The sequence below is a fragment of the Muntiacus reevesi genome, chromosome 20 (genome assembly GCF_963930625.1).
Source record: "Muntiacus reevesi chromosome 20, mMunRee1.1, whole genome shotgun sequence".
NCBI lineage: Eukaryota > Metazoa > Chordata > Mammalia > Artiodactyla > Cervidae > Muntiacus > Muntiacus reevesi.
The window spans coordinates 15,218,102-15,241,651 of record NC_089268.1 but is presented as its reverse complement, the minus strand read 5'-3'; the positions used below and the strand labels follow the sequence as shown (position 1 = coordinate 15,241,651).

Below are 23,550 nucleotides of genomic sequence, written 5' to 3'. Positions count from 1 at the left end.
ACATGCAGAGAGACTTATGAGATTCTCCAAAGGGAGAGTTTTCTCCTCAGAACCCCCTAGAGGTCTCAACAACTCGAACTTGAACGAACAATGAAGGAGGGTAGAATGGAGTGACTTTATCACTCATCATCAGTGCTCCTAACAGATCCATATGGCCCACAAAAGTTCTAGTTTAAAATGATATATCTTTACTAATGGGGCTTCCCAGGTGGTGCTAGTGGTAAAGAACTTGCCCCCTAATGCAGGAGACATAAGAGTTGCAGGTTCGATCCCTGGGTCAGGAAGATTCCCTGGAGGAGGGCATGGCAACCCACTCTGGTATTCTTGCCTGGAGAATCCCATGGACAGAGGAGTCTGGCGGGCTACAGTCCACGGGGTCGCAAAGGATTGGATATGACTGAAGTTGCTTAGCATGCACATCTTTACTAATAATTCAACTCTTTTAGTGAAATTAAAGAGACCAAAAATTAGAGACTTTTAAAAAGGTGGCTTAAAGCCCCGTTCGAAGGTACACTGAATGAGCATAAGTTGGACATGGAGGTGGTCTGACAGCAGAGCTGACTCCACTGAGCTGCCTGCTGGGCGGGCTCTGCGTTCGTCCTGCTGATTCCAGAGCCGCTTCCTGCATTCAAGTCTTGTTTTCAAAGACAGCTCCATTGTCTGCCACTACCCAAGGTTCGTTTTCCTTTTTACAAATGCTTTCATGAAAGCTTTAAGCCCAAATTAATTTGAACTCAAAGATTTTAAAGACCTTTAGGCTAGCTCATTTTTCATGTAATGATAATGGTGCCCTATTGAAAGGCCAGCATCCTCCCACACTGTCCATCACTGTATCAAGGACCTCAGAAGGGGAAGTCTTTCTTTTGTCTGTCTTTGTCACATGACCATAGCAAGTGTTGTTGAAACTACCAATCTCACTTGAAAATAAGTGTTTTGATTATTCTAATCCATCATGAATGACTAAATCCTTAAGTCAAATTTTAGATATTTTGGTAAATATGTTAAAGAAGGAGAAGAAGAAAGCTCAGGACGCTCTCCACCTCTCCAGCATGAACAGAAGTGAACTGAGACACGGCCAGAGCTCCCCCTTCCCACCTGGGAACCCGGACAGTCCGAAGACATTGCCACTCTCAGCTCCCACTCAGGCCCTGGACTCCAGCACTTCTCCATACAGATCCAGTTTGCTCCACAGAAAAACAGGTCAGTTATACTTATTTATACAACAGATTCTATAATTATAAATTAAATTAATTAATTAAATTATATTAATTAATATGACTGTTTTTAATGTTACCAACATTTCTTAAAGTCTGAAAGTTGTAGTAGAAGCAGCTGCAGCAGCAATAACAGAAAACCCCAAGTAAAGTATGTGCTCAGTTCAGTTGTGTCTGACTCTTTGCAACCCCATAGACTGTAGCCCACCAGGCTCCTCTGTCCATGGAACTTTCCAGGCAAGAATACTGAAGTGGGTTGCCATTTCTTCCTCCAGGGCACCTTCTTGACCCAGAGATTGAATCTGCATCTCTTTCACTGGTATGTGGATTCTTTAGCACTGTTGCCATTATTTCCATTCTGAAAAAAAAAAAAAAAAAAATTCATTCTCCATAATGGAATTCAGTGTAGCATCCTTTAGTTGTTTTTTTTTTTTTCATCCTTTAGTTTTAAATGTGCAAGGACAAAGGCTCTAACAACTTATCTGTCAGAATTCATTTTTATTATTATCAGATCTCTTAAATGCCAGTTTCTAAAACTGATGATGAAACTGAACACACAAAGCATGGACTGTCCCAGAGGCTGAAACAGAGGGCTCAGAGCAGCAGCAGAAAAGTCAACTGCAGAGAAAAGAACAGAAAACTTCCTCCAATACAGGAGGGAAAGAAGAATCACCACTGATGTGATGAAACAGTGTTTATTTATAAATCTAAATGAGCTCTCTGCAGCAAACTTATTTTAGGATATGATCACAGTCTTCCTTAAAGGACAATAAACACACACAATTTTGTCAGATAACAGGATTTGTCAGGGTTGGACTAACTCCGAGGCACCTTGCCCAGGTGTCGTTTTTGATAAGTGTGTTGGTACCACCCCTACGGCGAACTTCCCAGGCGGTGCTAGTGGTAAAGAACCTGCCTGCCAATGCAGGAGACCTAAGAAATGGGGGTTCTATCCCTGGAAGAGAATGATCCCCTGGAGTAGGAAATGGCAACACATTCTAGTATTCTTGCTTGATGAATCCCCATGGACAGAGGAGCCTAGCAGGCTATAGTCCACAGGGTCGCAAAGAGTCGGACGTGACTGAAGTGACTGAGCTTGCCCGCTCCATCACTATAGCAGCCACAGAACCATGCTGGAAGTCCAGGCTGGTGTTATATGCTTCTCTTTCTATTAGACCAGCAGCCCATGATGTATAGTTGACCAGTGCCTTTCTTGTGAAGATATTGAGGAATCTGAAGTATGGAATGTTCTAGAACAAAGGGATAAAGAGCTTCCCTTTTGCAGCTTAGGCTGAAATTTTCTGTGTAAACATTTGTTGGGATGAACAACCGGACATGCATCGTTTTCTTACTCATCTAGCTTGGAAATAACTAAAGAGTATGGTGCTCATTAAGGAGCACAGTTTTTAGCTCATAGAGACAAGACTGAGAAGCCTGGAAGTGTATTTGGTGATGTTATATCCCTTTATCTCTTCACTCATTCCAGATCTCCTTGCTGTGAATATTTCTTTAGCAACACAGTAGGTTAAGTTCAAATCCCAGGAAACAAAGATGCTATTTTTTTTTTTACCATTGATCATGGTGTCAGTAGACAGGGACAAGCAATCATTCTGCTCTGTGATTGTTCTCCATATGGCATTTCTATACTGTCTTATGGGTAACAGCTAGCTGGAAAAAAGAAGGCCCTCTGGACTGGTGAATTCATTAGTTCAGCCATCATTTTTTTCATTTCTTTATTCAACATATATTTATTGAGTACATGCTTTGTTCTAATTACTGTATCAATTATTGTCATATGACTAAAGCTTACCTGGGCTTCCCTGATGGCTCAGAGGGTAAAGAATCTGCCTACAATGCAGGAGACCCAGGCTCAGTCCCTGGGTTGGGAAGATCCCCTGGAGAAGGGAATGGCAACCCATTCCAGTATTCTTGCTTGGAGAATTCCATGGACAGAGGAGCCTGGTGGGCTACAGTTCATGGGGTCACAAAGAGTTGGACACCACTGAATGACTCAGATATGACACTTACATAGTCCTTACATGTATCAGGTACTAGTTAAGTTCGCTGCCTGAGTGAACTCATCTAATCCTCATTCTGTTAAGTTGTTGTTTTACCCCCATATTACAGACAGGGACATGCATGGCCCAGCAGCGCCTGACCTCGAAGCACTTACAGGCTGACAGAGACGAGAGTCTCAAGCAGTTAATTTCAAAGTGCGCTTCTATATGACTGAGAGGGCACCCAGCGGGGAGACTCCCCTCAAGTTAAGACTAGGAAGATCCAAAGTGGGCATGAGGGTGGGGTGTGGCTGGGAGGAATTCTGCAAGCAGAAGGAATCACTTGAACGGCTTCCACTGCCTGTGTGGTGGAAAGGAGCATTTTACGAAGCGGAAAGGCCAAGAGTGGTGGGCTCTGGGGAGTGAGAGAGTAGGAGGGTAGGTTCAGCAGCATGCCGGGCAGACAGGTTGGCAGAGGAGGACACAGGACCAGACGACCCTTTAGGAGGCCGTTGTAGTCCAGGAGTCCCAGCCAGAGGATGGGGAGGATGAGAGAGGTGGAGTACCAGAAACACTCCAGGAGGCAGGCGCAGGGCTTGTTGGTATAAGGGTGGTTATGGGGGTAAGTGTGATGACTGGTCCCCAGGTCTCTGGGTGGCTGGTGAGGCCCTTCACAGAGGTGGAGAGCAGTGTCTCCCCTGGCCTGGCAACAGCTGGCATCGTTGGCTGCAAGAACATGGCACTGGCCATGAAATGAAAGGTCACCATCAGTTCCTGAGTTAGAATCACTTGCTCATGATGGAGGAACTCTCTTCCTTGGCCTTTTCTGAAGACACACACCATCGTGCCTGTGCACTAGTGGCCTCCACTATCACTACCCCGCCCCTCACCATGTGCCAGACCTTCTCTGTTTCTATTTTTTCTTGCCCACACCATCTCCCTTCTCATAATTCTTCTTCCCCGCAGCATCGCATAATCTCTCTCCCAACTCATAATTATAGCCAGTTTTTTCCAGTAACTCTTTTATCCCTTGATATTGCTATCAAGACAGCCTGTAGTTTTGTTTGGAGGATGAATTACATTCACTTGAATATAAAATCACTGAAAAAATAATGGAAATTGTTTGCAAAGTCCAAGTACAAAGGAGGTAAAGCAGTTTTGGAGAAAAGCCTTAGAGTTGAAAGGGTTTTCAAGTTGTTTTAACTGTCAGATATAGTTCTCGCAATGACTTTAAATAGGAATAGGCTCACAAATGGGTTGATAATGATCTAACCATTTGGAGGAGAGATTAATGGTTTTATTTTTTGGCAAAACTACAATTAGGATGAAAACTGCTTGGATGGATCAGATGCCTCAAAGCAACAGGTAATGGGGTAGTTTGTTGTGATATTTAAAATCCTGGGCACTGATCGGGCTTTTATTCATGCACTATTTTATATACAAGAGGCTTGTGTAAACTAAAACAAATACAAAAAATTAATAAGCATGTTGTTTAGATGGAAAGTATTACTGCCTCATGTAGGTGTTGTCAGATTCTATTAACCATCCCTGTCTTAATGCAGAAAGCAAGTAAATCTGACCATCTTCCACTCTGAGACTGTTATGAAACTGTTTCTCCTTTGGCAACCCTCCCCCTTTTCCCATTCATCTGCTACTTTATGCTGAAAACGACTTCTTTCAAATTCCTTGTGTGAAAAGAAAATGAAACCATGATCATGGTTCACCAGAGAGAACTACCCCCCCTCCCACGTCCCTGCATGAGCCGCCCACCAAGAAAGAGGGAGGTTAGGGCTTCCAGAGTCTTTTGTTGTTGTTTTGGAGGTTAAATGTCTGTTTCACTTTCACTGGAATAATGAGAGGGGTTGTTCAACTCCACAGTTTGCAAAGAGTCATTCATATTGTTCTCTTTAAAATAGAAGGAATATTATAGTTTGAATTTTTGTTGTTGTTTTGTTGTGGGGTTTTTTGGTCTGATTTAGTTCTCCAACTGTTCTTCCAAATAGTCACCTGGAACCAATCAACATCCCAGAAGTCCCTCAGGGCTCACCATTTTGATTTGAGATGCTAACAGAACCCACTCATCACAGGTGATGTCATTGGCATCTAAAAAAAAAAAAACAAAGAGTTATTTGCTCAGTCACATCTAACTCTTTGAGACCCCATGAACTGTAGCCCACCAGGCTCCTCTGTCCATGGAATTCTCCAAACAAGAATACTGGAGTGGGTAACCTTTCCCTTCTCCAGGGGATCTTCCTGACCCAGGGATCAAACCCAAGTCTCCTGCACTGAGGTGGATTCTTCACCATCCAAGCCACCAGGGAACCTCTGAAGACTCCAGACTCTTTTTCTCTTACTCAGGGAGAATTTGTTGAGTCCTTCATAGACACATGAAGGGCCCAGGGTACCTGTTGAGGGAGGACGGAGGGGAACTGAGAAATCTTTTGGGCAATGGGGAAAGAGCAGAGAATAAAATAACAAGTGCTGTAAGCAGGAAGTACAAGAAATGCTACTGCAGGAATTCAAAAGAGAAGGGAAGAGTTTCAGTAAGTAGATCAGCAAAAACATTATGGAGCAAGTGACCTGGAAGTTAGGACTTTAAAGTTTGGATATTCAATGATGAACAGAAGAACTTTGTCTAACATTCCAGGTTTAAAAATTAATGTGAACAAAGGCTTGAAAACAAAAGCAAGTAAAGTTGCAAGAATATCTGTTTAACTGCTGTCTTGGAGTTTGTTTTTTTTAGAAAAAACTTCATCTGAGCATATTTTTAACATCTTAGTGTCTTTATTCAACAATTTGTGAATCAAGCAGCATCCAGTCTAGCAGACAGTAAGGAGCTCTGAGGAGCTGTACGAAATGAAAGACTTTTGCAGGCAGACAGGATTGGGAGCAAGCAAGTAAAACTCCTGGCAAAAGGCAGGTTGGTTATAGCAAGGTCACTTTCCTTTCAGGTACGACAGGGGTCTGTCGGGCAAATTTTTTTTTAATTTTTTTATTTATTTGACTTCTCCAGGTCTTGGTTGCAGCACGTGGGATCTTTAGTTATGGCATGCAAACTCCTGGTTGTGGCATGTGGCATCTAGCTCCCTAACCAGGGATCAAACTCGGGCTTCCTGCATTGAGAGTGCAGAGTCTCAGCCGCTGGACGACCAGGGAAGTTTGTGTCAGGTAGATTCTTAATTGACTGGTTTAAGACTCCACTTCTGGAGGAGCCAAAACTGTAATTAAGTTAAAGCTTCCTTTGGTGATGTGGGGTTTAGCATAAATGACTCCATTTGGGACCCGTTGTCTTGTTTCTAGCAAGAGGTACAGGAAGTCAGAATAAATAGGGTAGAAAAATGATTGGGAAATCGTTAGGATGATTACTTCTGGGAGGGGTAGAGGAATAGTTGGGAACTTCTTTTAATATTATATGTTTTCATATTATTTTAATTTCTAACTTATTTATTGAATAAGTAGGCCCATGTTATGAAAACACATAAATACTTCACCAGGGAACTTCCTGCTTTCAGTTGCAAGGGAACCACCAAAGCAGAGGTGGGCATGGTGATCATTGTGCTCTGGGTGGTTTTTCTGGAATAAATCTTTAAGATGTATTGGAAATGAGGCACTGGGAGACTTGAATAAATGGTTTGGAAGCTAGCATAATAGTCTGATGAAGGAGTGATGGAAACAGAGAGGAGCTGAAGAACTTGCCACCACAGCCCTTCTCAGCATAAAGGACAGCTCTGTCCTCCCTCTTCTCAGCTTCCAGAGTTCTCCTGGCACTGAGGTTGCAGCCAGAGGCACATGCAGGAGGATGGGGAGTTGGTACCTCCGAAGGGCTGATGCAAACCTTGAGGTAGTTCCTTGAATTTGCTCTCCTCTGGCTCAAAGGATTGCTCTCCAGACCAAAAGCTACTTTTCTGAAGGCTTCATATACCCAGTCCTTCACAAAGTTGAAAAGAAATGCTCAAAGAGAAGTTTATGGAGGCAAAATTCATCCACAAAATGATTCTTCCCATTCCAGAGAAGAATCGCAATTAGATTTTCTAAGATCCTTTCCAGCTTGCTTTGTTGTAGACCTCAGGCACAAATACTGACCCCTGGCTTTTCAAATCTCTCATGATCCATCTCACCTTCTCTTGGAACTGACCACACTCATCTTTGCATGTCCCCATAAATGCAATCAAAGAAAGAGTGGGTAAATGATCATTGCCTTCTCTGTAGCTCTGTGGTCAATCTCATTTCTGCAGGAAGCATTACTGACCAGGTTTACTCCAAGGACTTCCTAGGTAGCTCAGTAGTAAAGAATCTGCCTGGCAATGCAGGAGACCTGGGTTCATTCCCTGCGTCAGGAATAGCCCCTGGAGAAGGGATTGGCTACCCTCTCCAGTATTCTTGCCTGGAGAATCCCATGGACAGAGGAGCCTGGTGGGCTACAATTCATGGAGCCACAAGGAGTCAGACACACGGCTGAGCGACTAACACTTTCACTTTTCACTCTCTGAGGAATGCATCTTTGCATCCTTCATATTTGAAGGTCTATAGATTATATGAATAATTGACAGTTATGAGAGAGAGAACAGATCACTTGCTTTTGCTCCAAAATCAGTGCCCACAGCCATTTTCAAATGTCTGTTTAATCTGATATTCTTTGCAATCCCAATAAGATCTTCAAACTTAAAAAGTGAACAAACGAAAGTCTAAGTGTTTTCTATTAGATATCTACATTGCTTCCATTTTTTAAAAATTATATAATGCTCTAATGAACAAATTTATACACATAGATTTTCCTATAGTTAAGATTATTTTATTAGAAAAGATCCACAGAAAAATCCCTGGCTCAGAGGAATTGACTCTCGATACAACTTGCAAAATTACTATGCCATGAATTCAACCACAATAAAATCTCCACAAGTGATTAGTGCTTATTTCACCATACCCTCTCCAGCATTGGGAAATAGACATTTTAATTTTTTGTCAAGATCATATGTGAAAAGTGGTATCTCACATTATCATAATTTACATGTCTAGTTTTTAAAAATATTTATTTATTTGACTGTGCTGAGTCTTAGTTGAGCCATGCAGGATCTTTTAGTTGTGACCTGCAGATCTGGTTCCCTGATCAGGGATCAGGCCCAGGCCTGCTACATTGGGAGTGTGAAGTCTTGAGCACCGGACCACCAAAGAAGTCCTTACCTTTCTATTTTAAACAGTTTTTTTCCCAAATGTTGGTTAAGAAAACAGTCTAGGTGTTTTATAAAGGAAAGCAACAGGGCCCTAGATGGAACTGAGCTTCTGACATTTGGTTGGATTCAGCAGACACCTAGGAGCACCCATGAGCTTTATCTGTCTGTTTATCTATCTATCTACCTACCTACCTGCCTATCTAAGAAGTCACCATCTATGAGCCCTTTAGGCATTTTTAATCCAGTGGAGGAGACAAATAGGTAGATAGGGATGTCTTTCAGAATGGTTAATGCTCAAGAAAAGGGTCCAGATCATTGAACTTTCAACCAGCCAGCCATCAGTTCCTCACTCTGTGGGAAAGACAGTTTGGTCAGGAGGGGGGTCACAGGTTCCAAACACAAGGAGGGTTCAAATAACTGGAGGCATCAAAGAGTCAGAAAATAGTTTGGTAAATTGGATATTTCTTCCTGTGGATTTCATAATTACCTATAAAATTTGATGGGTTGAAATATGCAGGAGAAGACAATGAATGTGCTACTCAATTGCTCCATGAAATGACTGGGACAGAGGTCTGTGGATGACGTGAGGAGAGGTGGAGGAAGATACAGCCAGACCGAGTATTGCATTGTTTGTGTGTTTGCTTTCATCAGTATAAATGAGTATTATTCTAGAATCACCAAGACTAAAACAGATAAAATGCAGACCAACACCCTCCCCCCTTTTCCCATCTGGTCATATGAGTCATCATTTTCTGGGATAATGCTATTTTCCTCAACTTGCCCTGAAGCTTTTAGGGTGAAAGAGTGTATTTCTCTTATGTCCGTAAGTAGGTTGGGTACTGCCTGCAGAAGCAAATAATTTCTTCAGGTAGGAAGGATATCCTCAAACCTTCTTTCAAAAATTCCTGGGAGAAGGCACTCCACTGCCCTAACCAGACACCTATGGGAGACCAGCTACCCAGGGACTCACTCGTGTGCAACAGAGAAGTTAGGGAGTGTCCTGGGCACAGGAACTCTGCCTTTTGGCTCTAGGATAAAGGATAAATATGAAGGTTGTGTCAGAACACAAGTAATTTCCATCTTATTAAACACTGCATTCAAAACTTAATTTTTCACTTGATTATTCTGAGCTCAGATTTTGTTTTCCCATGTACGGGTAGGTTGAATTTCCTGGGAAACAAAGCTAGACATTTATTAGGAAGGGTCCCTGGGAGCACCACCCTTGGAAGTTGGAGGAAGGACATCCAGGATTGATGTAGGGAGAAGCTGGGCTTCGATGCAACCCCAGCAAAGGCCTCAGCTGCCTGAGGAGGGGCTCTGTTGCTGAGTGGGCCTTTCAGAGTCATCCCCAAGCTGAGGCAGGGGGGCAGGCCCTTTCTACCCTCGTGGTGATCATTGGATATGGGTTGCTCCTGAAAGGAGGTGTGGCTTTAAATGAGGCAGTTTTTTTTTTCAGCTGAGAAAAATCCCCAAATAGGATTGAAATGTGAGGGCTTTCCACTGAGGTGCTCCTAACAGCTAGAGGAATAAGACCTTTGTTCTTGAAGGAGTAGCTGGGTGGGACATCACAGTGTCCACCACAAGTCGTAAGTTTTATAGGATATCTGAAGTATAGTCCTTAATTTAGCTGAATTATATAACTTTATAGCCCATGATGTAACTCAATACCAATATGACCCATAAAGCTGAAAATAAAGGAATCATATAATCTAATCACTATTTTTAGCATTGTTTCCGTGACAAAATGTATTCTGCTTGGTACGCCAAGAACACAGCCCCTTCAGTCTGCCAGCGGGGGAATAGAGGTCTTCTCTGTCTCTTTGTCTGACTTTCTCTCCCTCTCTCACACACACCAGCACATGTGCACACACATGCAGAGTCTTGCCCAGGCTTTGACAATAAAACATTAATCTCCCACCAGTTATATATTTATTTACTCCCTAGAACACATGGAATAGTGTGTTATTCGAGATAATGTGGAGAATATGAGACTTTCTACCACAGAGCTCACGGGAAGAATGAGGATTACCCTTAGCTGCAGGAGTAGCAGCTTCTATTCATTCACTAAGTACATGTTCATTAAATTTATTAAATACATGTGAAAAAACTGGCTTGAAACTCAACATTCAAAAAACTAAGATCATGGCTTGTGGCTTCATCACATGGCAACAAGAAGGGCAAAAAGTGGAAGCAGTGACAGATTTTGTTTTCTTAGGCTTCAAAATCACTGTGGATGGTGACTGCAGTCATGAAATTTAAAAGATGCTTGCTCCTTGGAAGGAAAGTTATGACAAACCTAGACAGCACATTAAAAGCAGAGACATTACTTTGCCGACAAAGGTCCGTATAGTCAAAGCTATGGTTTTTCCAGTGGTCATGTACAGATGTGAGAGTTGGACCATAAAGAAGCCTGAGCACCAAAGAGCTGATGCTTTCGAATTGTGGTTCTGGAGAAGACTCTTGAGAGTCCCTGGGACTGCGAGGAGATCCAACCAGTCAATCCTAAAGGAAATCAACCCTGAATATTCATTGGAAGGACTGATGCTAAAGTTGAAGCTGCAGTACTTTGGCCACTTGATGTGAAAAGCTGACTCATTGGAAAAGACCCAGATGCTGGGAAAGATTGAAAGCAAAGGGAGAAGGGGGCGGCAGAGGACCAGATGGTTGGATGGCATCACCGACTCAATGGGCATGAGTCTGAGCAAACTCTGGGAGATGGTGAAGGACAGGGAAGCCTGGTGTGCTGCAGTCCATGGGGTCGCAAAGAGGTGGACATGATTTAGTGACTGAACAACAGCAACAATACATGCTCATTGAATTGAAGCAGTGAACCAGACAGCGCTCAGTGTTAGAGATTAGAAGGTGAATGAGACATAGTGCCTATGGGAGGGTGTACAGTCTAGAAGAGGGCTCACAGTGGATATGCACATACACTATCATGGGACATGGAAGAGGTGGGCCAGCCCTTCCTGGGCAGGTTTAGGAAACCAATGTGGAACAGGCAGGACTGGAATAAGGTGTTCAAAGAGTAATCACATTTACTTCTGGAAGAATGAATGGGGGCTGGGGGTACAGGGGGAGAAGGACAGAGCATTGAGGACCAGGAAATTTCTCAAGCAAGTGCATAGAGGTGTGGAACATATGGTCTGTTCGTGACATTGCAAGCATTTGATTTGGGTGGATTTTAGGATTTGTGTGGATAGGAAGTATTAAGCAAGAAATAAACCTGGAGAGAGATCAGCTCATGAGAAGCTTAAAAGCCTTGCTTCCAAATTCAGGACTTTATTGTGTTGGCAATGGGTAACCATAATGGCTTTTTAATATGAGAGTAATGTGGCCAGATTTCTGTTAAAGAAAGATCACTGATAGCAGTGTGCTAAGTAAGTTGAAAACTGAGGGGAAAGTAGATAGGATGTGGTAGTAGCCATCGAGGTAGGAAATTAAAAGGGTTTGAATCAAACCAGCCACAGTGGAAACTGAAAAGATGAGAAAAGTGTTTGCAGTATCTAGAAGGAGAATGGATTTGTGATTGATCAGTGTGGGGGTGAGATGAAAAGTCTAGGATTTCTCCCTGGTTTCCGAGTAAATATGGTACCATTTAACCAAGGCAGTGAACATGAAGAGAAGCAGGTTTGGAGGGTGAGTTTCTGAGTCAAATTACAGAAACGCTGAGATTGCATATAAGATGGAAATATCAGCACATACACAGCGTTAGTGCTCAAGGTGAGGGGTTAATTAGAGATGTGGATCTGTGATTGACCTCAAGCCATGAAAGTGGAGAAGGTCACACAATGAGATGGGTAGTAAAGGACCAAAAGTAGAACACTTAGGAGCCCCAGTGTTGATGGCATAGAGAGGCAGAAGATCCAGAAAGGGAGAACTTGACAGGCAAGACAGTCAGGAGAGGGAGACCTCAAAACCCAGCTAGAGATAGAGTTCTAAGGGGAATGGATGTGACTGACTGTACTGGATATTACAGTGTGGTCAAGTAAGATGAGAACTACAGAGAGTCCACTGGAGTGCATGTGAAGTGAGCAGTGACCTTTGCCAAAGCAATTTCAAAGAGTGAGGAGGCAGAAAGCTCTCAGTACCAGATTGAAGAGTAGGAGGTGAGGAAGTGAGATGGAAGTGGTCATACAGGTCATTGCAGGTTAAGGAATTTTGAGGCTAGGGTTGTTAAGTGGAATTTCTTTGTGGGTGTTGAAGTCATTCCAGATATTGGCAGGAAATGGGGCAGAAAGGAAAACTGTGAGCCAGGAGTTTAAGTCAGCTTGGGTTAGCTGGCTGGTTTGTCTACTATTGGTCCTATCTACCTACCTACCTACACACACACACACACACACACACACACACACACACACACACACACACACACACACACACACACTAAGTAGCCTTAAGTTACAGCATCATAGAGAGTGGGTAGCAGAACCAAATAATACAGATTTCAAAGGAAGAAAATATTTGGCTTTGGTGTTTAAAAAAAAAAAAAAACAGTAATTTTGAAATGTTATCAAGGAGTCAGAAGAAGGCCAACTCTGCCTCTGGCCCTTCTGGTGTCTACACTGCAGAATGAACGTCCTCCACTGGAGAGGGCTCCAGAGCAGGCAGTGTCCTTGCAGGGAGAGTCAGATTTCAGTGATTAGAAAGAGCCACAGGGGTGCTTCATGAAGATGTCAAGGGTGAGGGAGAGTTTAGTCAACAGTGGGACATGGGGTTCAGAGAGCAGCTTAGGACAGATTCTCCAGGAGTCCCGTGGTGGAAGGAGGGATGGGCGGGGGAGCAGAGATAGAGCAAGGGAGTCAGGGATCACGAGCGAGGTGACAGCTGCCTGGAGGGGCCTGCATTTTGTGGGCAAGCGAAGATGGCAGGGATAAAAGTCATGGTAAGATCGATTATCCTTGAGGCCACAGGCTCTTATTGTTTCTTCTGAGAATTCTCTTTGAAACGAACTGTCCTTGGATGAATGTGTTGGAATGGGGGTGGGGAGAAAGATCAGCTGGCTTCTAAAATGTTCCACCCCCAGGGAAACCCCAGCCCCTATGGAGGTTGGGACACAGATACAGCATGGAAAAACGTGGGGAGGAGTTGGGAGATCCCCCTGGGGTAGAGTTGCCCCTGCCTCGAGGGAAGCAGCAGGTATGGTCCTGCAGGCTCATCTCTGGGTAGAATCCGGCTGGGTTCTAGCGGCAGCAGCAGCAGCAACCCTCCTAGGGAGGGGGCGCCGGCCTAGAGGCTGCTCTTGCGTCGGTGGTAGTGGTTTTGTGGGTTTATAGATACGGGTCGTTCCTAAGCCAGATATTTATACATTTGTATTTCCTAAAGTGTAAGCTCCTATGTCTTCACTGTTCAGAGGCCTCCTCAGAGCCCCCCCTGGAGGCAACACAGAAACAGGAAAGCAAGAGAAACAGAAGGGACTCAAGGAGCTTCTTCCTCTGGTCTGTGTGACTAGGGCCAGGCTCAGCACTGAGAATCCTTAAGTCCTCCTGTCCGACGGTTTTAACTGTTAGCTCCCCGTGGCCATAACAGAATCAGGCTTCCTCTCGCGACGAGAGACAATAATCACACGAAGCTGCCGTGTCTGCTTCACCCGGAGCTCGAGAATCCCATCAGCACTTCCTTTCTCAAAACTGATGTTCTGGGATTTATACCAAGAGAGATAAAAATGGTTTCTGTCAGTGCGTTCGGTAGGGAATGTATTTTTGCAAACATGATAGATGAACCCTGGCTTTGTTTGGCGCATAAGACGTGATCTTTATAAAACATCTATCAGTTGCCCTGACAGCCGGGCCAGGATTTAGCACTCTGCTCCTACAACTACAGTGAGGTTCAGCTAGATTGCCTGTGTATGGTCATGTCCCTCATAGTTACTGTACTCAGTGGATGTTGAGTCAGGTGTAGGTGTGACAGAAAGCCCACCCCGGAAGCAACAAGCCTTTCTGCACTGCACACGTGTGATGTTTATTTTTTGACTAGAATCCCAGACATTGTTTGCAAAGCGTTTCATCACCTTTTGGGCTTCCCTGGTGGTTCAGACGGTAAAGAACCTGCCCGCAATGCAGGAGACCCAGGTTCAATCCCTGGTCGGGAAGATCCTGTAGAGAAGGGCATGGCAACCCACTCCAGTATTCTTGCCTGGAGAATTCCATGAATAGAGGAGCCTGGTGGGCTACAGTCCATAGGCTGCAAAGAGTGGGACACAACTCGGCGAGGTAACACTTTTTCACACCTGTCACCTGTTTCTCTGCCTCTTCTCGTCCGTCCTCCAGAAAGCATCGTTCAGCAGCACTGCCTCACGCCTTCCTGCTGCATTTCAGGCTGCTCTGTCCCCCCTCCTCTTATTGTGCGGCATTGGTTAATGCTGTGCTTCCATGAATCTGTTAAATTGTGCTTCTGGTTTTCTACTTCATTTTGGTGAACAGAAATTTCCGGGGGCTCCTACCGCCAGCTCTTTCCTATACGTCTTGAGCCTCATAAAGTTGTGTTGTATTCAGCATCTTCTACAAATGATAGAAGAGTGTTGTGTACCTTCTGGCTGGGATAACAAGTAAAATCGAGGACAATCCGTTACATTTGAGTTTTCTACAAACAACAGATTTTGTTTTCAGTATAAGTAGGTCCCATTCAATATTTGGGACCTACTTATACTAAAGGTTATTCATTATTTATCTGGATTCAGATTTAACAGGGAAATCCTGCATTTTACCTGACAATATTACCCGTGGCCCTTTCCTTTGTCGTGATGTTTCCTTGGTGGCAGGAATCATGGGTAGCCTTAAAGGATCTGCCCCAGGAGGGGAATAGGGAGGTCTCTGTGGGCTCATTACGAAGGCTGCAGGGCTGGTTTTATTTTGGGGGGATGGGGGAGGAGATGGAGCTGATCTTCATGTCATATGAGCAACATATACTGCAGCTTTCTGTACTTCTTCCTCATCTGTTTACTCCCAGGCTGGTGGAATTCCTAGTTTCTGAACCTAGGAGAAGGACAGAGGTGCTATAGTACATAGTATTTCTCAAACTTTTGCCTTAAATGCTTGTCCACATCTCACTAGATGTTCATGTTCCATAGAACGTTGTTTGGAGTATTATTATCCATGCACATCTTTTGCTGTCTGTTGAGTTCATCTGATACTAGTGTATTCAGCTATTTATTCTTCAGATCTGTTGTCAGTGGCCACGACTGGCTCACGGTGTGATTGATATGGCACCATGGCCATATCTTGTTGCGACTGAGTTTCTAGAGCCCAGCCATCTCTATGCGGTTATTTTCAGACATACGTTGTATACATTCATTAATAACGTGACCTGTTCCACTGGAAGTTTTTCAGGTGCCCAGAAAGAACATGAACCTAGTTTCCTCAAGCTGACAAGCCAAAACAGAACTATTATATATGCTACTTTATTCCCCTGAGATACTCTCCACTCTTACTTCACCAACCATACAATCAGAAGAACTTCTCAAGGTATCCAGACTTAAAAGATTCCAAAGCTCAGTTCTGTACATAATGTCATATGCCTTTGCCAAGTTGACAGATACAACAAAAAGATAATAACATATAACTCTGTAGTGTTTCCATCTTCACTGCATGATGAGAATACTCAAGGCCACCCTGAGTTTTCTCCAACTGTGCTGTTGAAATGTATTTAAAGATCTCTCTGCTTAAGACTTTAATTTCTTTAGAAGCTCAACATTTACCATTTGGATGGTTTGAGTGACATTTTGCAGCATATGAGTAACTTCACTCACAAGAGTTTAATGGGTTTAGACAGTGGTACTTCCAAGAAGTACCACGTAGCCACTAGCTCACCCTTCAGGCCTCATCTCCAAATAGTGGTCTAACTGAGGTGTGAACACCACCCAGGCTTTTTCTGGTATCTATTTCTTTCAATAGAAATTCATGTTAGTGATCACAAGGTAATGCCTGGCATATTCTTTTTTATAAGACTATAGCATAATATTTCATATTTCACATCCTATGTTGCTTAATCATTTTCCTATGTTACTGTAAAACTCAGTGAGATATGTAACCTCAGTATTTTACAATCCATGGATATGACATGAGAAAGAGAAACTGAGGATTTTTTTATCCAATAGTCTGCAATGCTCATCACTTACATCAGATGACACTGAGGAGTGAGTCTAAATCACGTCCATCAGTCCCAGCCGTGCAAATATGTGTGTGTACATGTACTTTCATGCATGCACACAGAAGACATTCGCACAGAATGGACAGTACACACGCAACACACAGTGTGCATGCACACTACACACGGGCATGCACACTGACTCTCATCTTTTGGGCTTTTCATGCACACTACACACGGGCATGCACACTGACTCTCATCTTTTGGGCTTTTCTAGTATATCCTGTTTTAGTTCTCTTTGTCTGTACTAAATTAAACAAATGTCCTGCCATACTTGCTGGCCCAGAGCTATCTAAATGGTTGATTTACTGACTCATAGGTTAAATTTCCATTTTTTTCCATTCCATTAAGTCTTGCAGCTACTGGGTCTCTATCCTCTAGCATTGCTCTTGCCCTTTATAATCTCAATGAATTCCTTTGACCCATTTTATTCTGTAAACACAAGCAGGACCAGAACAGCATTTCGCATGTATGAGATAATGGAAAAGTGATGTTCTGCCTAATGTGGGGTTTTGGGTGACTTTTCTCACCAAGGCCCAAGATAGTTTTTTGATAGTGTCCTCTGGGGAGACAGACAGGATTTAGTGGTCTCTTCTGCTCTCCAAACTCATCAAGGTCTGTTGAACGAATTATGTTAGCTCGGATGTATAACAGATAGGCTCTTATTTTAAAAATGTAAGCAGAAGTGAAAACTTAATTGATTATCACATCATTTCATAACATCATTACTCACCACCCCTTCCATTTTGGTGACGCTTACTCTGTGTGAAAAAATCAATTCTTGCCCTTAGCAAACAGAGTCCACAAAACCTCATCAGCCCCAGACTCATTGCTTTGGTGTTCAATGTACCATTTTTGTGGAATAACTTTGTTTGACAGAAGATGGACCCTGGGGTTTTAAAGTCCCCTTTATCACCAAGTGCGGGCAGGTGACGGTGCAGCAGATGGTGTCTGAGTGTGTCCAGGGGAGGCCTCTCTCCAGTCCACATCCTTCACTGTCCCTCACCGGTCTGCCCAAGGTGCAGATGGAAGATGGCCCAGCTGAGCACCACTGCAGCAGGGCTCTCAGCATGACTCTCTCCTCTGCTTCCCTCCTGATCCCTAACAGAAGGAGCCTCTGGGGGAGTTAGGGATGCTCTGCCCAGAATAGCCTTCTCCCCAAAGCTTGAAACTACCTCAGTCTCACTTTCATTTAGGCAAATGAAATAACAAGCTTAAAACAGTTAAGCTTGAAGCATCCATTATTCTAATTCAGTGCATTTCATTTAGTCAACCCCTTTCTTAGCTAAGATAAACACCGGTAATCTGAGGAAATGACACATGTGGGTGGGATACCACTGTGATGTGGGCCTGTTTTCTAGAGGCCTGGAGAGCCGGCCACAGGGAGGACAGGGCGCTGGGAGGGAGCAAGGAAAATGAAGTGTGCTGCTGGGAAACATCACTGCTCTGGCCTTTCTGTCCTGCCAGGCCTCACTCCACATCAGGTATAGCTGTCCTTCCACTGGCGTTACCGCCTAGGGTTACAGAGGTCAGGGACGAGAAGAAACGTGGTCAGGCAAGCAGTCGGTCACAGTCTGCTGGCCTCCTGGTAGCTGATGCAGAAGTCAGGAGAGTGTATTGTCAAAACAGACCTGACTTTTGTGTGCAGCCTCTAGAAAGATTTTGTATGATTATTCTGTGTCCGGTGACCACACATCCTCGTGGCTTAGCAAGAATGATGCCACAAAACTTTTCATTTTTCATTTTATAAGTAATACAAGTGCATACTTTCCTTTTAAAAAATTGTTCTTACAAAGAACACTGTTTGCTTTGACAAACCATGCCAATCTCCCAATCCCCATATACTTACATACATGTATATGTGTGTATATTTGTTGGAGTAGGAAATGGCAACCCGCTTCAGTATTCTTGCCTGGAAAATTCCATGGACAGAGGAGCCTGGCGGGCTACAGTCCATGGGGTCAGAAAGAGTCAGACATGACTGAGCACATACATAGTTATATATAAATAACATATAAATCAAAATATATAAATAATATATATTTGTAACATATAATATCGATTGTATTTTTAATAAATTCATTTAATATATATATCTTGATATGATAAATTCATAGAACATGTATAGCATTATTTAACATATATATAGTTGTATATTTTTCCTTAAATTCATGCATTCAGTAGATGTCAGGTACATACTCTGCACTTGAACTGTTGTTCTAAGTGCTGGCCACTGAACTCTGAACAAAACAAAGATTTTTGCCCACATGAAACTTACATTGTAATAAATGCTATCATTCTGAAACATCTTTTTTCACTCAGCAGTATGTCTTGGAGGTTTATCCACTTTCATACATAGATCCACTTCAGTCATTTTAAATGATGCATAAATGAGGTTATACCACAGGTGATTTAGACATTCCCACACTGAATTAGTGCCCTGAAATGTTGACCTAGCAATCTGGTGTGCTGGATATTTCTTTGCAGCCAGTCGGCGGTGCAGAGGGACTCCTTGCAGCTTCTGCTTCTGTTGCTGGGGTGGCAGAGAGGAAGTAACTGCATCTCCTACATCACTTTGTGATGATTTCTTCGGGTGCATTCTGGGCTGTCAAACCAGAGTACAAAGCAAGGGGAGTATTTGAGAGAGCTAGTAAGGAGAAATCTCTTTTCCTACTTAGGATAATGTATCAAAGGTTTAATGTTAAGAATCACAGTAAGACCAGGAGAGTAGAAATGGGAGAGAACCACGGGCAGCGGCCTTGTGAAAGGAGAGCAGGCGGGAGAGAGCCGGGAGGAACAGGCATGGACCACAGCAGCAAGCGACAAGATCACACTAAATAGAGGGTGCTGGGTGGCTTTATCTGAGCCCAGATCAAACACTGGAGGAAGGTCTATTTTGCTGTTAATCTTCTATTTTTAATCGTCAGTATGGCTCGTTTTCATGATACCATCTGTGTATACTTAGTTGCTCAGTCGTGTCCAACTCTTTGTAACCCCACAGACTGTCTCCTGCCAGACTCCTCTGTCCATGTAATTCTCCAGACAAGAATACTGGAGTTGGTAGTCATTCCCTTTTCCAGAGGATTTTCTCAAAGCAGGGACCGAACCTGGGTCTCCTGAATTGCAGGGGGATTCTTTACCATCTTAGCCACCAGGGAATCCCCATGACACCACCTAATTCTCTTTTTAAATCCTCCTGAACTATGAAAACCTGCATTCCTGTTTCTAGACATTCAGGTTTGATAAAGATGTGGAAAAGCCCTTCTGTCTGGACAAACAGAATGAGGCTTATAAGATGAACCTTAAGTATACACAGAATGAAATCCTGTCCTTGTAATTGAAATATTTCCCTTACCTCACTCTAATCCACATGAATTTAATGTGCATTACATGCAGAAATTTTTCATATAGTTTAAAAAGTAGTAGGTTTTATAGTTTTCTCTTTGCAGTTGAGGTTTCAGAGCATTTTTTAATCTTAGATAAGCTTCATCAAAATTTAACATAAAAACATCATTTAAGCATTTCTTTGGTTTGTTCACTTTAATCAGTGAAAACATTGCTGGTTTTTCTATCATTAATCAGGTTTTGATGTTCAAATTAATGCTGTGTTATTTTCCATTTGTCCATCCATTCACTTAACCTGAAAATGACTAAATCATGTAGTAGGGGAAATCATCTCCAGAAAAAAAAAAGAAAAGTCTTGAGTTTGAATGACTATTTTTGGAATCGTCATCCAAATAGTTTCATTAAATGAAGTAATTAAATGTGTTTCATTACACCTTTTTTTTCTTTCCTATATGAATATTTCTGTGTGAATATATATGGCCTCTCTATGTGTTGACTAGCAAGGAAAATATTAGGGGACTTCATTGAAATTTGAATGATTTCACTCCTTTGTGTTTCTGGGTTAGTCTAAAGGATGCAAAAATTATATCTTATTCATTTTGTGTTTATGTATGTATGTAATAGATACTTAGAAAACACACTTGATTGCTAGGTCAACATTTCAGGACACTAATTCCATCAGTGTAGGAATGTCTAAATCACCTGTAGTATAACCACATTTATGTATTATCCATACATGACTACCAGAAAAACCATAGCTTTGACTAGACAAACGTTTGTTGGCAAAGTAATGTTTCTGCTTTTTAATATGCTGTCTAGGTTGCCATAGCTTTTCTTCCAAGGAGCTAACATCTTTTAATTTCCTGACTGCAGTCACCATCTGCAGTGATTTTCGAGCCCAAGAAAATAAAGGCTGTCACTGTTTCCATTGTTTCCCCATCTATTTGCCATGAAGTGATGGGACCAGATGCCATGCTCTTTGCTGTTTGAATGTTGAATTTTAAACCAGGTTTTCTACTCTCCTCTTTCACCCTCATCAAGAGACTATTTAGTTCCTGTTCACTTTCTGCCTTAAGGGTGGTGTTGTCTGTATATCTGAGGTTGTTGATATTTCTCCCGGCAATGTTGATTCCAGTTTGTGCTTCATTCATCCTGACATTTCGCATTATGTGCTCTGCATATAAGTTAAATAAGCAAGGTGACAATATACAGCCTTGATGTACTCCTTTCCCAATTTGGAACCAGCCCATTGTTCTCTCTCTGATTCTAACTGTTGCTTTTTGACCTTCATACAGATTTCTCAGGAGGCAGGTAAGGTGGTCTGGTATTCCTATTTCTTCAAGGATTTTCCACAGTTTGTTGTGATCCCACATAGATAAAGGCTTTGGTGTAGTCAATAAAACAGAAGTGGATGTTTTTCTGAAACTCTCTTGCTTTTTCTATGATCCAACGGGTGTTGGCAATTTGGTCTCTTGTTCCTCTGCCTTTTATAAATCCAGCTTGGACATCTGGAAGTTCTTGGTTCATGTACTGTTGAAGTCTTGCTTGGAAAATCTTGAGCATTGGAAAAGACTGATGCTGGGAAAGATTGAGGGCAGGAAGAGGATGAGATTGCCGGATGGCATCACTGACTCAGTGGACATGAATCTGAGCAAACTCTGGGAGAGAGTAAAGCACAGGGAAGCCTGGAGTGCTGCAAGCCATCAGATCTCAAAGAGTTGGACACGACTGAGCGACTGAACAGTGAACAACAACAACGATGCCTCAGTGTATCGTGGATGATGAGGAGTAGGAGTGTAGAAATCATCAGCCTGCCAGTGCTTGCTGCTTGTGAGACTTGGGCAGTTTCAGGCACATGGGTGTCTTGCAGGGTGGAAAAGGAAGAAGCCTGATGCTGATACAATAGGTACTTGGGGAAGCAGACCTCCCATCGGGCTGACTGAGCCCTCAAAAGGCAGCCGGATCACTTGCCGTAGGATTTCAAACATCATGGTAAACTCCGATGGAACACCAGCAGGAAGCCAGCCACTGCTTTGTAAAAGAAAGAATATGAGTTCTGAGGTCATGAAGATCTGAACTAGAATCTTCATTCATATGCCTTCAGTAGCCAAGTGGCTTAACTTCTCTGAGCCTCTTTTTTTATTAATCTATATAAACTTGAAGATGATACTTACTTCTCTGGGTTGTTGAAGACCTAATTGGGAAACAAAACCAAAAACATATAAATGTCCCTGGCTCGCAGGACCAAATTATAGTAGACTTCCTTTCAGGGGGCAGACTAAACACAAAGTCAGGACAGAAACATTCCTGTAGCTCTCCACGTGAAAGTGAAAGTCTCTCAGTTGTGTCCAACTCTTTGCAACCCCATGGACTACAGTCCATGGAATTCTCTAGCCCAGAATACTGGAGTGGGTAGCCTTTCCCTTCTCCAGGGGATCTTCCCAACCTGGGGATTAAACAGGTCTCCCACCTTACAGGTGAATTCTTTACCAGCTGAGCCACAAGGGAAGCCTTTCATTGTTGATTTGTATTAAGAACCTAGCCTGTGGTTAGAGGCACAGGAGAGAGACGCTTGTCCACTGGCTGAAAGGACTGTAGGGGCCCAGCTGGATGTCAGCCTCCTGGCAAATGTGAATGAAGCCTGGGATGGGCCTGCAGTTCAGCGGGTGAATTGTAGGGAAAGAAGCTGGGGCAAAATGCTTTCTCATAACCTAGAGAAAGGTGCCTAGATGGAGGAAGGAAGAGAAAGACAGTGATAGACAGACACAAGGGAGCCTCGGCGCTCCACCAGGAGCCCTCGAACCCTGACATGAGGTAGCGCCACTCACCCCAGAGCTCAGTGGCTAAGGCTGTTTGCCTGCAACCTGCCACAGCCAAGACTGGTACAGGCTGTGGGTGGGAGGCCATGGAGACCCTGGGTCCCACAGACAAGCTGGGAAAGAGTGAGCCAGCACCCTCCAGAAAACCTGGAAATGTCCCTCTTCTTTGTGGTCCACCAGCATCACAAGCAGATGAACAGAGGATGGCAATGAAAACATGCACAAAATCCCACACTGGACAGCAAACAAGAATCACAGAAAAAGAAAATAGTTTAGAAAAAATAATATCATTTCTGACCATCACCACCCCTTTAGTCTCACTGTAGAGACAAAAGTTTTTCTCTTTATTTCTGATTCTTCCTGCTGGCTTCTTCATTAGTAGTCATAGTCTCTAGAACCCACCTCTGTAGTCCAGTGGTCATCAGACTTGAGTGGACGTAAGAATCCCATGATAGGATCCTGTGGGTGAGCCCTGGGAACCTGCATCGCTAGCACAGAGCCCACACTTGGCAAAAGTCTGCTTCAGATTATCCTGGAACCTTCCCAACCCCAACCCCCACCTTTCTGCCAGGGTTCTGTTTCTGATCATCTCCAAGTCCAGGCAGCTAGACACTAAAGGTATTGGACAAGCAGTGTATCATACCTGGAGAAGGCGACTACAATATTTTTTTTTATCAAAAACAGGGTGATTTTTATGGCAATTGGCTGCACAGCAAGAAAGAAAATGTTTTACAAAGAAATGGAAGTTGTAAATGTGGTTTCGTGGGGAATATATATATATATTATAAATACATTTTTATTGTTAAAAATATCTCTCACCAGCCCCTTGGTTGCGCACTCCTGAACTGATAGAACAACC

At 43.1% G+C, this 23,550-nt stretch overlaps 1 protein-coding gene across 1 annotated transcript in view; it reads left to right on the top strand.

Annotated features, from left to right (window-relative positions):
• The window catches only part of KIF6 (kinesin family member 6), a 396,116-nt gene that overhangs the window by 210,798 nt on the left and 161,768 nt on the right, over positions 1-23,550 (top strand). The window contains exon 13 of the mRNA XM_065913300.1: positions 985-1,200. Within this exon, the coding sequence (XP_065769372.1) occupies positions 985-1,200 (216 nt within the window). The remainder of the gene's footprint in view (positions 1-984; positions 1,201-23,550) is intronic.